General features: G+C 65.4%; 3 protein-coding genes across 3 annotated transcripts; 1 reads left to right on the top strand and 2 right to left on the bottom strand.

Annotated features, from left to right (window-relative positions):
* Nucleotides 1–524: 524 nt before the first annotated feature.
* On the bottom strand, nucleotides 525–6042 carry PFL1_03692 (uncharacterized protein; the record flags this gene model as incomplete). The annotated part of the gene is made up of 2 exons (XM_007881211.1): nucleotides 525–3938; nucleotides 4111–6042. The coding sequence occupies 2 exons, from the start codon at nucleotides 6040–6042 to the stop codon at nucleotides 525–527; spliced, it is 5346 nt and encodes a 1781-aa protein (XP_007879402.1).
* Nucleotides 6043–10922: 4880 nt separating this feature from the next.
* On the top strand, nucleotides 10923–12668 carry PFL1_03691 (uncharacterized protein; the record flags this gene model as incomplete). Its single annotated transcript, XM_007881210.1, has 1 exon — nucleotides 10923–12668. One exon carries the CDS (start codon nucleotides 10923–10925, stop codon nucleotides 12666–12668), a length of 1746 nt encoding a protein of 581 aa, XP_007879401.1.
* Nucleotides 12669–13244: 576 nt separating this feature from the next.
* On the bottom strand, nucleotides 13245–15266 carry PFL1_03690 (uncharacterized protein; the record flags this gene model as incomplete). The annotated part of the gene is made up of 2 exons (XM_007881209.1): nucleotides 13245–14205; nucleotides 14377–15266. The coding sequence occupies 2 exons, from the start codon at nucleotides 15264–15266 to the stop codon at nucleotides 13245–13247; spliced, it is 1851 nt and encodes a 616-aa protein (XP_007879400.1).
* Nucleotides 15267–15502: the final 236 nt, after the last annotated feature.

Here is a 15502-nt window from a genome sequence, read left to right as displayed (position 1 = left end):
CTTGCGTGCATGCGACGAGTAGCGCCCGCCCTCGAGCGCCAGCCATCCGCGACGACCGCGTCGTCCTCTTCCAGCGGAGCGGTGCTTCGAGCAAGGCCGGAGGGCCGGAAGCTGCGTGCTCCGCCGGACGGCCGCCGACTGCGACCCAGGGCGGGGCAAGCATGTGGAAAGAACGTTGCAGAGCAGGGGGTTCGAGGATATGTGCGGGGACTAAGCTCGTTCGCATCCCCCCGAGCTAGCCGACGGTATGCTAGGGCGCCGGGCGCCTCGCCGGTCGATCGATGTCCGTCGAAATCGTCGCGGCGCGGTATGCGGCGGCTTGTGGTTGTGGAATCGCGATGCTACAAGTTTGAGAGAGGAGAGAGAGAGGAAGTGCTGGGGTCGTCGTCGACCTCGGAGAGAGCGATGGCGAGCGACGGGGCCCCCTCGGCTGACGAGGGCAAAGGAGCGACGTTGCGTCAGAGGAAGGCAGGACGCGCGTTTTTTGCGTGGCGGAGGAATGCGTCGGGCGCTTGGCCAACTGCTCAGATCGACTTGCAGAAGCTGCAGTTGAGGTCTATCGTCGACGAGAAGATGGCGGGCAGCACGATGAGCGCGAGGAAGACGGCGTAGGCGAGGATGAAGAGGAGCGAGTAGCGCCACACGATCGACCTGCGCTGCTTCCTCTGCCGGAGCGAAAAGATGGGCGCGTGGATCTGCTTCGACGGGCGCAGCCAGAAGAGCGCCGTCGAGTGCGCCTTGTCGAAGAAGGGGATCAAGGTCGGCAGCGACAGCGCAAACAGGAGAATGTGCGCCGTGAGGAAGTCGGCCGAGAAGAGGCTCATCTCGATGATCTTGACGACAAACTCGCGCGCCGGCTGGCTGAAGGCGTGGCCGCCGAGGCCGCGGCCGTACCAGCGTCCGGTCCACCAGGCCCGGTTGGTCTCGTCGTGCTTGAGCTCGCGCGACAGCACCAGCGCGATGAGGATCTTGAAGATGGCGCGCTGGATGGCGATGACGGCAATGACGCCGAGGACGGCGTGCGACGTGTTCCACAGCTCGAGGAACCAGAGGAACTCGAAGGCCACAATCAGGCCGACGACCGAGAGCAGGTGGGCGATCGAGGCCATGACCGATCCAAACTTGGCGCAGCAGTTGTTGAGCGCCGGGCCGAGGAACATGCTGATGAGGAAGAGGACCAGCAGCACGGCGGCGTTCCACACGATGGGGCCGAGGGCGATGATGGCGATGCGCACAATGGCGCCCTGGGCAGGGTCGCCGCGGGTGTGGAAGCTCTTGACGAACGAGTAGGCGACGACGAAGATGATGGCGAGGCAGATGGGGAAGACGACCTCGGCCCACAGGATCGTCCTCCAGCCGGCGCGGGGCACGTCGCCGGCCAGCTTCTCCGAGGGGTGGCCGAGGCGCTTCTTCTTGTAGCCCGTCACCTTGGTGCGGCTGAGGCGGCAGTAGCCGATCCACGAGTTGGCGTGGCTGCGGCTGTTGCCGCGCGACATCCAGCGGAGGAACTCGCGGTAGTCGATGATAAAGTCCGAGATCGAGAACTGGTGCGGGTTGAAGAGGAACGGCGCGATGCACAGCGAGACGATGCTGATCCAGAAGTAGATCAGGTGCGGGATCCACAGGGTGAGGGTGATGTAGAGGAGCAGCAGCAGCAGGCGCATGCCCGAGTAGATCGAGGGGCCGGCGAAGCGGCTGTAGAGCAGCGCAAAGCTCTGGCGGGTGGTGGCGAAGCCTCGTCCCGTGGCGATGTAGCGGGCGCCGCCAAAGGTGAGGTTGCTGATGATCGAGTGCGAGTAAATCATCGTCGAGAAGACCTCGAACATGGGGCTCAGGCTCATGAAGTGCTTGGCGAGGCGGACAAAGGCCGACACGGCGCCGCGCTCCGAGAGCTCCTGGAGAAAGAGGGGCAGGAAGGCGATCATGAAGACGAGGAAGATCGAGATGACGGTGCGCTTGATCCACAGGAACACGGGGTTGAGGTAGTAGCAGCCGCCGGTGCCGACAATGTACTCGCTGTTGGTCGAGGCGCACACGCGCAGCTGCGAGTTGAGCGTGCCGATGAAGACGAGCGTGAACATGAAGAGCTGGACCGAGAGGATGACGAGGATGTTGTTGATGTGGAAGCCGGGGTGGCCGTAGTAGAAGGTGAGGAAGCGGTCGACGGGCAGCTGCGTGCCGAGGTAGTAGTACTCGCGCGACAGCATCTGCTCGCCCATTCCGTTGCCCAGCTTGGTGGTGAAGTTGAGGATGGTGCCAAAGCCGAGGTCACGGCCCTTGCCGCACTGGTAGTACTCGCAATGCTTGATCCGTCCGCCACGTCCAAAGGCCGTCATGCCGGCGTAGATGTCCTCGTTGAGGTGGAGGCCCTTCTGCGCCTTGGAGACGCCGCCGCGCGTCGTCATAAAGATGGCGCTGAGGAAGTCGGGGTGGCCGTAGTGGAACTTGCCGCCGATCTGCGCCAGGCCACGGCCGGCCATGGTGCCGAACGTCTGCTCCTTGCCGGCGGCAACGTCGCCGAGGATGCCAATGTTCTCCGAGAAGATGTACTCGCGAGAGCCGAGGATGGCCACGGGCGCCTTGGCAAACTCCTGGTGGCCGCTGCCGTAGGGGTTCTGGTTGGGGATGTTGAAGGCCTCGAATTCGCCGAGCACGCTGCGGATCTTGAGGCACTCCTCGAGGTAGTTGTCCTGGTTGGCGTCGATGAGCTGCACGTACTCGCCGCGGTGGAAGATGATGGCGTGGTTCTGGTTGTCGGACTTGCCATCGCCGAGGATCGGGTTGCCGGGCAGCTCGACGCGGAACTTTGGCCTGCGCTTGCCGTTGGGAAGCAGCTCCGAGTGTCCGTCGACGAGGGCCGAGAACCAGCGCGACTCGCCGCCCTCCTTGCGCGGCGCCTCCTCGTCGAGGTAGGCGATCTGGAGGTCCGGGTAGGCGCGCAGCAGGAACTCGGCGTTCTCGTGCTCCTCCTTGTTGAACTTGGAGTAGCGCTGCATCGAGATGACAAACTTGAACTTGCGGCGCGACATGCGCTCCAGCTCGCGCTCCAGCTTCTCGGTGTTGCCGCCAAACAGCTGCACCACCTCGGGGTTCTCGACTCGGTAGAGGAGCTTGATCGCCTTGCTGTAGTTCATGAAGCCAGACACGGTGCGGTAGAGGGTCTGGGCGCGCAGCGACGACCAGATGCGCGTGCGCAGCGTGTACTCGGGCGCCGCAGACTTGAAACCGATGCAGTAGAAGGGCAGGTCGTCGGTCTTGGCGGAGCCCTTGGTGCCCGACTTTTCGTCGCTGTCGCCGCCGAACGGCGAGCTGCCGCCAAAGCCCTGGCTCTCCTCGGCGAGGATCTTGGTGTCCTTGACGAAGTTGTCCCACTCGACGGGGTGCAGCTGCTTGAGGTACTCGAGCAGCGTGACGCGCGTGTTCTGGTCCTCCTCGCGGATGATCTCGCGCAGCGAGAGGAGGATCTTTTCGCTGTAGTGCGGCACCAGCACGGTGAACGTCGGCATGGCGTCGATCGGCAGCGGCTCGGGGACGGCCGTGGTGAGCGACTGGGCAAAGAAGCTGATGCGGCGCTCGGCCTCGGACCCCTTGGGGAAGAACTCGGGCTTGATGCCCTTGTCCGACTGGCTGATGAAAAAGGTGGGGGCGCGGAGGGTGCGCTTGCCATTCTCGCCGGCGGGCACCTGGTGGTAGAGGAGCTTCTGGACGTGGTCGATCGAGAGCAGGTGCTCGCGGTACATCGAGATGATGATGGCGTTCCACACCTGCGACACGAGCACCTTGGGCTTGTACTTGATCTCCATGTCGGCGGTGGCGAGCAGCTTGGCGTAGATGCGCTTCGGCAGGCGCTGGAAGATGTCGGTCCAGGGCGTCCAGATCGACAGGCCCATCGAAAACGACCAGCCAATGCTAAAGACGGTGTTCCAGATGACGTACCACTGCGGGCGTCGGAAAGGAGCGCAGTGAACACGGGAGATGAGGCGGGCATCGGAAGCGTGCAAAGAAAAAGTCAGCGTCGCGCAGAGAAAAGGGCGGCGGTCGGTCTCGCAAGCGGCGGAGCGGGGGGCGAGATCGCCAGAGGCCCACAGGCCGACGCAGGCCGGCACTCACCAGGAAGGTGTCGAGGAAGAAGAGCGAGAGGTCCATGATGACCATGATGGTGAGCGCAAACGCGGGCTGGTTGGAGCAGAGCGCGGTGCCAAAGTACTTGTCGCTGCAGCCCTGCACCTTCATGGTGACCATGACGGCCAGCGGGTCACGGAACGAGAGGGTGAGGAAGAAGTAGCTCTCGGTGAGCTTGCAGCCAAACACGAGCGCCCACAGCAGCATGCTGACGGCGCGGTGCTTCTTGTCGAGCGGCGCGTAGCTGGCCGTAAACGTCTGGTTGGCCAGGTACTTGCGCGCCTTGCCCGCCACGCGGTCGCCAAACATGCGGCCAGAGGGCACGATGGAGAACAGGGCGGTGATGCAGCCGCTGACGGCGATGTGGACGTAGGCGATGATGTTGGGGATGGTGCCGGAGTTGTTGAAGCCGTGGATGTAGACGGCGGGCGCGACGGTGACGGCGAGGCAGACCAGGAGGAAGATCATGCGGCGCATCAGGTGGCTCGTGTTGTTCCAAGTGGTGGGAATGTAGGAAAACTCGGCCATGGTGGCCGCGATCATGATCAGGGTCGACACGGCGCCGCCGAGGGCCGCGGCCGAGAAGGCCTGGGCGGGCGTCGGGTTGAGCGACGTGTAGACCTTGGGCGCGTTGTAGGCCGTGTAGTAGAAGAAGACGGAAATGTGCAGGATCCAGATGCGGTTGAAGTTGACGAGCAGGTGGAAGAAGGAGCGCTTCTCCTTGTACGTCTTGAAAAAGACGCGCGGCCAGTCGATCTTGTCAAACTTCATGAAGCGCTGGCTCGGCGGGACGTCGACCAGGCGCGTCTTGTCGTTGAGGATGATGCGGCCGATGCCCTCCGGGTACCAGAAGAGCTGGTTGACGTCGTCGTAGCCGATGATCTTGTCGTGGTCGCGCTCCTTCTTGACAAACTTGCCGTCGACCACCTCAAACACTTGGTCGCGCAGGAAGCGGTAGAGGGGCTTGACGACGGCGCGCAGGTAGAGGCCTTCGGGCACCGGCTCCATCCGGTTCTGACACTCGGGCGAGCGGTAATAGTCGTCGGCGCACTTGAAGATGAAGCAGAGGCACTCGGGCACGAACCGGACCTGGCCGCCCTCGCCCCAGCAGAGCAGGTAGAGGGCGATCTGGCGGAGGCGGTCGTAGTCGCTCATCCGGTTCATGGCGTCGCGCCACCGCGACGAGGCGCTCTCGAGCGACTTGGCGCTGGCGTTCTGCAGCTTGGCCGCGGGCCCGCGGGCCGTCTTGGCGCCGCGGTTGGCAATGCTGGCGGCGCGCGCAAGGCCCGGGTTCTGCGACTTGCCGATGGCGTCGTCGAGGTCGAGCTGGGCGGCAAAGTACCACTTGCGGTAGTTTGCGTGCTCGCCGCCGATGTAGTCGGCGTGGAGCGTGACGAGCGCCTGCTGCGGGCTCATCCGGCTCGCGCGCGAGTCGAGCATGATCATCAGGTGGTCGTACATGTTGCGCATGCTGTCGCGCTGGAAGCCGAACTTGTTGGCGAGGTCGATAAAGACGTCCTCGATCTCCTCCTTGGAAAGCGGGATGTTGTGCTCGGCGGTCCAAGCCGGGTACGGCTCCCTCTGACGATACCCGCCCGCGGGCATGTCCGGGTACGGGCTCGAGATGCCCGAGGCGGCGTACGAGCTCTGGCCAAAGCCGCTGGCGGGCCCGTGGCCATAGGCGCGCTGGCCGCCCTGCTCGCCGCTGTAGGCGTAAGAGCCGCCCTCGTACGAGTCGCCGTCGTAGCTCTGGCCGGGGATAAGCTCGGCCACGCTGCCCTCGGACGCAAACGTGTCGCGCCTCTCGTTGGGGAAGTAGCTGGCCTCGGAACCATTGTCGTCGTTGTAGGCGGGGCCGTTGAACGGATTGGGCGGCTGCTGGGGCGGGTGGCCGCCGCCGGGGCCGTGATGTGAAGACATGCCGGCGGTCTGTTCTAGCCCGCTAGCGTCGGCCTAGGGAGCTCGAGGATGGAAGCGCGAGAGAGAAAGGGCGATGATGGTGGATCGGTGCAAGCGAAGAGTGAGAGAAAGAGGGAAGATAAGGGAAGTTCGTGAAGGGAAGACTGTCGAGTCTCGACGTCGCCCGCGATCGCCCCGTTCAATTGTCCAGGCTGTTGGCGGTGCGGATCAAGACGCTGTCTCGGCCGGTCGTGGCAGAGTGTGTAGTTCGAAGCTTGCCGTCGCGAGAAAGAGGCGGTGGGGGAGCGCCAAGGAGCAGAGCACAGCGGTCTCTGTACAGATTTGTCCGTACGCTACGTCGCTGGCAAGAGCAGCCTTGTCCCAAGTCCCTGATGCGATCAGAGAAGGGAATCAAGCTAGCCTTGCGTTTGGGCACCGTCAGTCGGAGAGGCGGTCAAGGACGTCGGGACAGGCGGTTGGTGATGAGAGGAGGGGGGTGGTTGGCGGGAGGTGAGGGGTGCGGGACGGAGGTGGTGGTGGTGGCAAGTGGTTCGTTTGGCCTGGGAGCAGGCAGGACTGGCGGGCGCGGCGTTTGGGCGGCTGGCGGCGGCGGGCGGGCGGCGGAAGGGTCGGAGGAACAAGCACGATGGCTTCGCAGGAGAGGGAGAGGGTGAGCGAGAGGGTGAGGGTGCGATACGGAGCGAGGGCCGAGCCAGCGAGGGTAGGGGCTGAGGCAGGTGGTGGTCGAGTTTAGGCGGCGCCGGCCTGCCTGCCTGCCTGCCTGCCTGCCTGCCTGGGCGTGACGGGGCTGTCTCCAGCAGGTGCGAGGGGCCGCGGATAGGCACTTCGATTCGAAATCGCACGCAAACACGACGCAGGGGGGCCGGACCTTGGGCGACCACGCCAAAGAAACAGGAAAAAGTCAACGCAAGCTGGCTCGAAGCCCTGAAGCTGGCGAAAAACCCAACGACCGAGCGAGCAGGCGAGGCAGGCAGGGCGTGGCAGGCAGGGCGAGCCGGCCAGCGCGCAACGGCGTGCAGCGAGGGTTTCGTCGGCGCCCGCCCGCCTGCCTGCCTCTCCTCAGAGTCTCCTGCTTCACGCTGGCCCGGCACGCACCCTTTCTCGGGCAGGGCGGCTGGCGGGCAGGAGACGGTGACAAGGAGCCGCCTGCCGCAAGGCGTGCACCGGCCAGGCTACGGCTGTATGTGTTGCCCTGGCCTTAGCTTGCTCCTCAGCCCGCCGACTGCCTGGCCGACCCCTGCCTCTCCTCTGCCCGACGCGCGCGTCGATCCCCCGCCTCTCGCTCCAGCCCCCTGGCCTGGCTCGCCTGCCTTCTGACGGGCCGCTGCCAGGCCAAACAGGTAGATGGCCCGGGCTTGGAGACTTTGGCAGAGCTCCAAACCTTTTTGGCCGAAGTGAAAGCAACCCTGCCTGCCTCACAGGCAATCCCTCTTTCTTTCGTCCCTGGCCGACCAGGACGCCTGCCTTCATCAACCTCTAATCGTGAGCCGTAGGGCGGGGTCAGGCTAGGCCTCCTCGAAAGGGCTTCCTCTGACTTGATGACGGCGGAACGGCTCGCTGACCGTCAGATCGCGAGTACGTACGGACACCACCTAGGCGTAGAGCAGGTCGCAGAGGCGATCAGGGGCACCGAGCGTCGATCCAACGGCGGCGGAGGCGGCCAAGTGAGGGCTTGGCCAGGGCGACGCACTTCGGGGGCCGGGCGTGCCGCGATCGCCAGGCGTGCGTGAGGCAGGCGGGCGCAGGCCAGAGAGGGAAACAGGCTAGGCCGGCAGGCAGGCAGCCTACCTGGCAATTCGAGACGGCCACGCACAACCAAACACGCCGCCCTGCCTGGCCTCTGCTTGCCCAGCCGGCTGGCCACGGAGAGCCTTGGACGCTTCGGCCTGGCCCCTATCCACGGCGGTGGATCGAGATCGCAGGCAAGGCAAGGCAAAGCGCAGCTTGACGAAGGGCGGCGGCGAGCCAGCTGCCAGGCACGTCGATATCGACGCCGACAGACGTCCGTCCACCTTCTGCAGGTCGGGCGCACCACCAACGACAGCTTGCCGGCTTCATCGTCGGATCACAGCTGGCAGGCTGAACAGGCGGCCAGAACGAGGAGCAGGGTCTCGCGCGCTCCCGACCTAGCCTTGCTTGCTGGATGCTCTCGCGGCAAGCAGGCACAGCTGCTGGCGAAGGTCGTCTGGCCAGGTTGGCCCTTTGTCCGAGCACGACGGAAACCCGCCGCCGCAGTCGCCGTCGTCGCCACCAATCCAAGAAATGAGCGCCTTGCCCGGGACGCAGACGTCTCCGTCGAATCCCTAGCGTGCAGCGGGTGAGCCGTCGCCCGTGGTCTGCGTCGTTCCTCGAGGGACACCGCGGCATGGAAGGCCGTTGCCCGTGGGCCGTGGGCCGTGGCTAGACGGGCATTCGGCCGTGGTTTTGTCCGCCGGGTCGACGTCTTCTGTCCACTCGATCTCGGCATGGTGGGTCGGGATTCGCTGATTCAGAGCGCGAAGCAACACCTCGGGATGTCCACGGGGGTCGCTCGGCATGGTGCCCGGCACCGCATCATCTCAGCTCAACCTGGCCCGGATCAGGCGTTGTCCTGTATGGAAGACCGGCGGTGACGGTAGTGGGCAGTCTCAGCGCGACCGAGGCAGGACACGGCAGGCCCCTACGATGCCAGAGCCAGCGGCTTCGCCTGGCCAGGCACAGCCTTGTCGGGCCCAAACGGCTGTGTAAAATCCACGACAAAAACGGTGGCAAAACCGCCTGCGATGGTGCATGCTGCCGGCTCCGAGTGTTGACGGATCCGACTTGGATGCTGCGTCGCGCATCACGAGGTCAGAATGATGAAGGCAACAAGCTAGGCTGCTGCCGGCCACACACGAAGCCACGGTAGGGCAGAGGGACCCGGTCAGACATCGCGCGGCCTGGTTAGTTAGGACATGCTTGCCAAGAACGCTCGACGACGGCGGCGCGCGTTCCTACCCTAGGCTGTCTGCTCGCCACGATGTCGAGGACCGGCGCCCTCTGGGGATGCCAAGACTCGGGAGAGCTTCCGCGCGCCACCTCGAACAACAGCGATCGTCACACACCCTTGGCGCTGGAAGACGTAAGCCGTCAGGGACGCCAAGTGCCACCACGGTCCTGACGGCGCGGTAGCCTGCTGCCTGCTCCCGACGAAGACACACGCCTTGCTTCAGCCTCGTCCGATGACCTGGCTGGGCGGATCCGGACTGACCCGACCCAATCTGGACCTGATCGTAGCGCGGCGCGCCAAGAACCCGCACCGGTTTCATCGCTGCTCCATGAGCAAACATCCAACACAGCCGCGACGCCTTGCTCAGCCGGCTCTAACCACTTACCGCAGCGGCCACGCCGTCTCCTTGGCGGTCTCGAGAAGAGACAGGCCAGGACGACGCTCGCCTTGTCGCGCAGGCGAGCAAGCTGACGAGAGCAAGCTCGCCGAAGGAAGGCGGTGCTTCCATTCGGCGGGACCGAGACCGCCTCGCCGGTTCTCCGGGTACCCAGCCAGCACGCGGTCCGCACAAGCGAAGCAGGGCAGGAGACCACATACACAACTTGTGACGTCCGTGTGACACCTCTCTGCGAGTGCCCTGCGAAAGCTCAGCAACGGCACCATGCCTCGACAGGAGCTTGCGCGCAGGTACAGCGAGGAAAAAGAGACAGGAGGTGGCGAGCCAAGCGAGGAGCGCGACCTCCGTGCGAGCGACAAGACGAGGAGGCAGGGGCAAAGAGGCGCGGCCTGGCCCTTCGAGCAGCCCACAGCCGGACGGCGAGGCCAAGCGCCAGCAGGCGGAGTAGTAGTGTAGTGCTGCAAGCAGAGGTCAGGGCTGGCAGAATCCAAGAATCGTTCTACGAAGCCGCCACGCCGCCGCCGCCGCCAAGACACTCTATCGCGACTCAGTGGGCCTGGCCAAGAACGGGCGGGAGTGGATGCTGTGGTGTTGGAGCGGGGTGCCTTCTTCGGCTGTCTAAGCCTGGGATCATGCGAGATCCGCATCCACGCTGCTTGCCTTGCTTCCTGTTGTTGGGCTGCCTGGCCAGGCCGCCCGCCTCATGTCGGCCGCCTCTATTTCTTTTTGGCATTCAGCTGCAGAACCCGCTGCGTCCTACAGCGGGGTCGCCGTAGTCGGGCCCCCTTCGCCCTTGGAGAGAGCGACAAGTGACGCGGTATCATGTTGTTCACCTCGACACGAGAGAGCCGTCCTGAAGCAGGGCGGGGCTATGTCTCGACCAAGCCTTGAGGGGGAGCTCAAGGACCACGCAAGCCAACGCCGGGCCGAGGGCCGAGGACCGAGGACCGACTGAGCGGCGACGCCTGGCCTGGCGAGGACGGGACAGGCTACATAGGCAGGATTCCTACACGCGTCTCAGGCGCCCCTCTGGTTGGCGTGTCAAGCCTTGGTCCCGGTGGTCGAGGAGTAAGATCGAGTCGGTTCCAGAGCGGAGTGGGCTCATGCTGGAAGCCCGTGTCTAGCCCACCTTACCTACCTAGCCCCCACCCTCCTGCTCGCTTCCCCGCGCTATTCGTGCCATCACGGCCGCCCTTCCGTGCATCTGCCGCCCCTCGTCTTGGCGCCGGTCGGCACCCGTACCACCTCGTCCGTCCTGTCCTTCTTTCGTGGTTCCCAAGCCTCTGTCTTCCCCCGGCCCTGCCCGCTGCCGCCTCATAGGAGTGTTACCTTGACCGCCACCGTCCAGCTCTCTTGCCTCTGCTCCACCATATACCCATCCTCCCATCGCCCAGACTCGATCCTCACTTCGGCGCCTGGACCACTCCTACTCCTGCCTTCCATCGATCGCCATCGCGCAAGCACCGTCCTTGCACCGCTCCACCAGGCACAGCGTCACTCGACCGCCATTCCACCATGAAGCTCTTGCTGGACCGTGTGGCGGCTGCTTCGGTCGCCCTGGCCGCCTCGGCCGCGCTGCTGCTGGCCAAGCCGTCGGCGGCCATCCCGCAAATCACGAGGCGCGGCAAGTACCTCTACGACGGCGACAACCGATTCTACATCAAGGGCATCGCCTACCAGGAGGCGGCGGCGGTGGCCGAGTCGACGCAGGCCAATGAGGAAAACGGCGGCTTCCCGGAGCCCGACAGCTATACCGACCCGCTGGCGCTGCCCGAGGCGTGCGCGCGCGACGTGGCCAACCTGCGCGACCTCGGCGTCAATACGGTCCGCGTCTACTCGGTCAACTCGGCCCTCGACCACGATGCGTGCATGAAGAGCTTCAGCGACGCCGGCATCTACGTCATCCTCGAGCTGGCCCTGCCCCTCAATGGCTCCATCAACCGCGCCGAGCCCACCTGGGACGTCGGGCTGCTCGACCTCTATATCACCACCATCGACGCGTTTGCGGGCTACGACAACCTGCTGGCCGTCGGCCTGGCCAACGAGGTCGTGACGCAGAGCTCCAACGCCAACGCCGCGCCGTTCATCAAGGCGGCCGCGCGGGACATCAAGGCCTACCTGCGCGCCCAGGGTCACGACCGCATCCTCACCAGCTACGCCTCGACCGACGGCGCCTCGGGCCTCGACAACTGGCGCGACCAGCTGGCCCAGTTCCTGACGTGCGGCAGCGACGACGTCAGCATCGACCTGTACGGCCTCAACTCGTACGCCTGGTGCGGCAACAGCAGCTACGACGCATCGGGCTACGACTCGCTGGTGCAGGAGTTCTCCAACCTGCCCGTCGCCGCCTACCTGTCCGAGTTTGGCTGCGTCCAGGGCCTCGATGGCCAGCCCCGGCCCTGGACCGAGGTGGCCTCGCTGCTGTCGGCGCCAATGACCGACACCTTTAGCGGAGGCATCGCGTTCAGCTACTTTCCGCAGGACTATGGCCTCGACTACGGCCTCGTCTCCGTCTCGGGCGACAGCGTCACGCTGCGCAACCCGGCCTGGGACAACCTCAAGGCCGCCTACGCCCGGGCCGCACCGCCCGCGACGTCGCCCAGCAGCGCGGCGCCCAGCTTCCCGGCGTGCGCCGAGGCGTCGGACAGCTTCCCGGCGAGCCCGCAGCTGCCGCCCACGCCCAACCGCGAGCTGTGCAGCTGCCTGAGCGACGAGGCGTTTGGATGCCACGTCGTGGCCGCGACGGAAAACGAGCCGACGATCCTGGGCAGCCTGATCGGCACGGCGTGCGGCTACCTCGACGAGGCCGGCTCCGGCTGCAACGCCATCATTGCCGACGGCGAGGCGGGCACGTACGGCAACTACTCGTTCTGCGGCGTGGCGCAGCGCCTCGAGTGGGCCATGTCGACCTACCAAGAGATTTCCAGTTTCGACGCCCAGTCGTGCGACTTTGCCGGCAACGCCACCGCGCACCGCGCCGTGTCGTCGCCCGCGGACGTCGATGCCGGCTACGAGCGGTGCCTGGCCCGCTTCCCCATCGGCGTCAAGGTGCCCACGTCGACGTCGTCGTCGCCGCCCTCGCCGCCCTCGTCGTCGTCGTCGGGCGGCGCGAGCGGGTCGACAGCCTCGAACTCGGCCAGGCCCTCTGGCGGTTCGTCGTCAAACTCGAACGCGGCCGTCTCGGGCCCGGCGGCTTCTCTGGTCCTCCCGACCGTAGCGGCCACCGCACTGCTGTCGTTGAGCATCGCCGTTCTCCTCTAGGCCTCGTCACGCGCTCCTGCTTCTGCTCTGTCCTCGGGCGTACGTTGGCCCATCACGCTCCCTTGACCGCCGCCCATCTGCGGACCCGCCTTTGTCCTTCGTCCTTCGTCTTCGTGCCGCAACGCCTTCACGCGCACGCTACCCCTCCCGTTCCGCACGCATCGCCACCCGCTCTCCGTCTCGCCTCTTTTGCACGCAGGTGGATGGAGAGAGGTCCTCGGATACCCAGCCCTGCCGCATGGACAATCAAAGCTTTTCGCCGTCGCCATCGCCGTCGCCGTTGCGGTTGCGCAGCCACGCTGGGCGGCGAGGTTCGAGGTGCGAATGAGTGTGTGCACGAAGCAAGTCAAGGGATGCCTGTCGGTCCCGAGGGAGGAGGGGGGGAAGTGGTATGTATACAGCCGGGTCAGAGTACAGGGTGCGTTTGGGAGGTGGGAGAGAAGGAAAAAGGAAGGTGGGTGGGGCGGGAGACGAAAGGCGAGTGTCCATGTTGGCACGAGTCTCGATGTAGTCGACTGTCGACTGGGATAGGTATTAGAGGGCTATGGCGGACGCGAGGAAAGGGGGGGGGGGGTCTTAGTTGCCGACAAAGAAGTTATTGTTCGGCGATGTTGTCGTGGTGGTGGTGGTGGTTGAGGTGGTGAGGCCGTCGCCCTTGCACGAGTTAAAGACCGGGAGACAGCTGAGGTAGCGACACCAGGTGCATGCGGTCAAGGGGTCGGCGGAGTTGTAAAAGTTGACGGCGAGGCCGACAAAGAAGCCGACGAGCAGGCCGAGCGAGACGAGGCGAAGGAGCCAGCAGACGATGCGGTGGCGCCGCGTCGGGTGGATGGCGGGCGCGAAGAGGAGGCCGCCGAGGATGCCGACGCAGAAGCCGCCGATGTGGGAAAAGTTGTCGATGCCCGGCAGCAGCCCGAGCGCCAACCCGATGACGGTAAAGATGAGCGACATGGCGAGCCGCGTCTTGGCGCGGTACTCGTACTGCCAGTTGTAGATGAGGTCGACCAGCTCGACGCTGATGCACGTGTAGATGGCGCCCGACGCGCCCAGAGCCGGCTGGCCGATCAGTCCAAAGTTGCCGCCCAGCAGATTGCCCCCGACGCCGCCGGCAAAGTAGATGAGCGTGTAGGGCACTGAGCCGACCAGCCGCTCAATCTGGGCGCACAGCGTGAGCAGGACGAGCAGGTTGAAGATGATGTGGACGAAGCCGGCGTGGATAAACATGGCCGAGATGAAGCGGTAGCCCTGGTTGGGCGAGTTGGCGTCCGCCAGGCCGCACGTCTGCCACAGCGGGCACAGCTGGTCCTGGGTGTAGGTGCCCGACGACGACGCCGAGGCGTTGAGGCAGGGCAGCTCGGTCGTCACGGGCAGCTTGGCAATGTCGCGCATGCACGGGACAAAGCGCGCGCCAAACGAGATGAGAAACTCGGACGACGGACCCAGCATCGGGCTGATGTTGGGATGCGTCTGCACCGCCTGGCCCGTCACCGACTTGGCCTTGACCAGCTCGACGATGAAGACGGCGACCAGGGCGACGCTGTGAGAGGCGGGTCAAAAAAGAGCGCGAGGGGGTTAGGAAAGAGGAGGGGGGGGGGGGGGGGGGGGGGGGAGAGGCAAGGCATCAGCCCTGGTCGAGGTGGCACGGTTCCCTAGCCTAACCATCAGCTGCGCTGCGCTGCGCCGCGCTTCTGGTCGCCGCGATGCTCACGTCATTACGTAGCTGACAATCGGCCACCTCTGCCGCCCAATGCCCTGCCGACGGCGCTCAATCTGCTCGTGGAGCTTGTCTTCGGGAGTCCTGGCGGCCCCTCCTGCGCCGGCGCCTGCCGTGAAGCGGCTCAGCAGGCCGCTCTTTGCCTCCTCGTCCGAGAGGCCCGGACGGTGGTGGTGGACCTGGTTTGAAAAGAGGGGTTCGGGCCCGCGCTTGAGCTGGTGCTCCTCGTCCTCCTCGTCCTCTGCGTAGCCCATCTGGCCGGCGTGGTGCTTGAGCGGGAGGGCGGTGGCGCTCGAGTCATAGGGGCGGTGGTCGTAGCCGCTGTCGTCGTAAAAGTCCCTGGCCTCGTAGCCGTCGTCGCGCGTTGGGTAGGCGTGGGCGGATGCCTTGTGGTGCATCTCTTCGTAGTCGATGGCGGTGGGGTGGCTGGGGTCGCGCCCCCGGGTCTGGGCGTGGTCGTGGTAGGTGTCGCCGTCGCCGTCGCCGTCGCCGTGTAGGTTGCTGCCGATGCGAACGTTGTAGCTGCTGATGGAATCTCCGGGGGCTAGGGTGTCTGCGCGTGCGAGGTCTGCGGGCCCGCCGCCGCCGAGGGGACGATCGTCGTAGGGGTCCATGGCGAGAAAGTTGTGGGTGGTGGGCCGCGTGGAGACGACGTTTGGGAGTGGCGGGGGCGGTGCGGTGCTCTGGAACTCGTAGGGGTCGGTGTAGATTGAGGGCGACTCTGTTGGTGGTGGTGGTGGTGCCTTGGACGAGTGGGAGCGGTATGCGTTTGCGTTTGCGCCGAGTCCTGCGGAGCCGTGGTGGGCGGCAGCGGCGATGGCTGCGCTGAGGGTGGCCTGCTTGCGGGTGTCGAGGGCCGACACGTAGCCGGGCTGCGAGTCCATGGCAGCGGCGTGTGCGTGCGTGTGAGGGGTGCCTCTGTGTGAGAGAGAGAGGGAGAGACAGGGGGGGAGAGGGAGAGAGAGAGACGAGGGGGGAGAGGGAGAGAGAGAGACGAGGGGGGAGAGGGAGAGAGAGAGACGAGAGGGGAGGGGGAGAGGGGAGGAGGAGGAGGAGGAGGAGGGCGGTACGGGTAGGGGGGTCGGGGGGTACGGGTAGGTTAGGGTAAGGTTAGGGTAGG

The sequence above is a fragment of the Pseudozyma flocculosa genome, assembly GCF_000417875.1.
Source record: "Pseudozyma flocculosa PF-1 unplaced genomic scaffold scaffold00011, whole genome shotgun sequence".
NCBI classification, from domain to species: Eukaryota; Fungi; Basidiomycota; class Ustilaginomycetes; order Ustilaginales; family Ustilaginaceae; genus Pseudozyma; species Pseudozyma flocculosa.
Note: the sequence above shows the minus strand (reverse complement) of the source record. Positions and strands in the feature narration are given on the sequence as shown.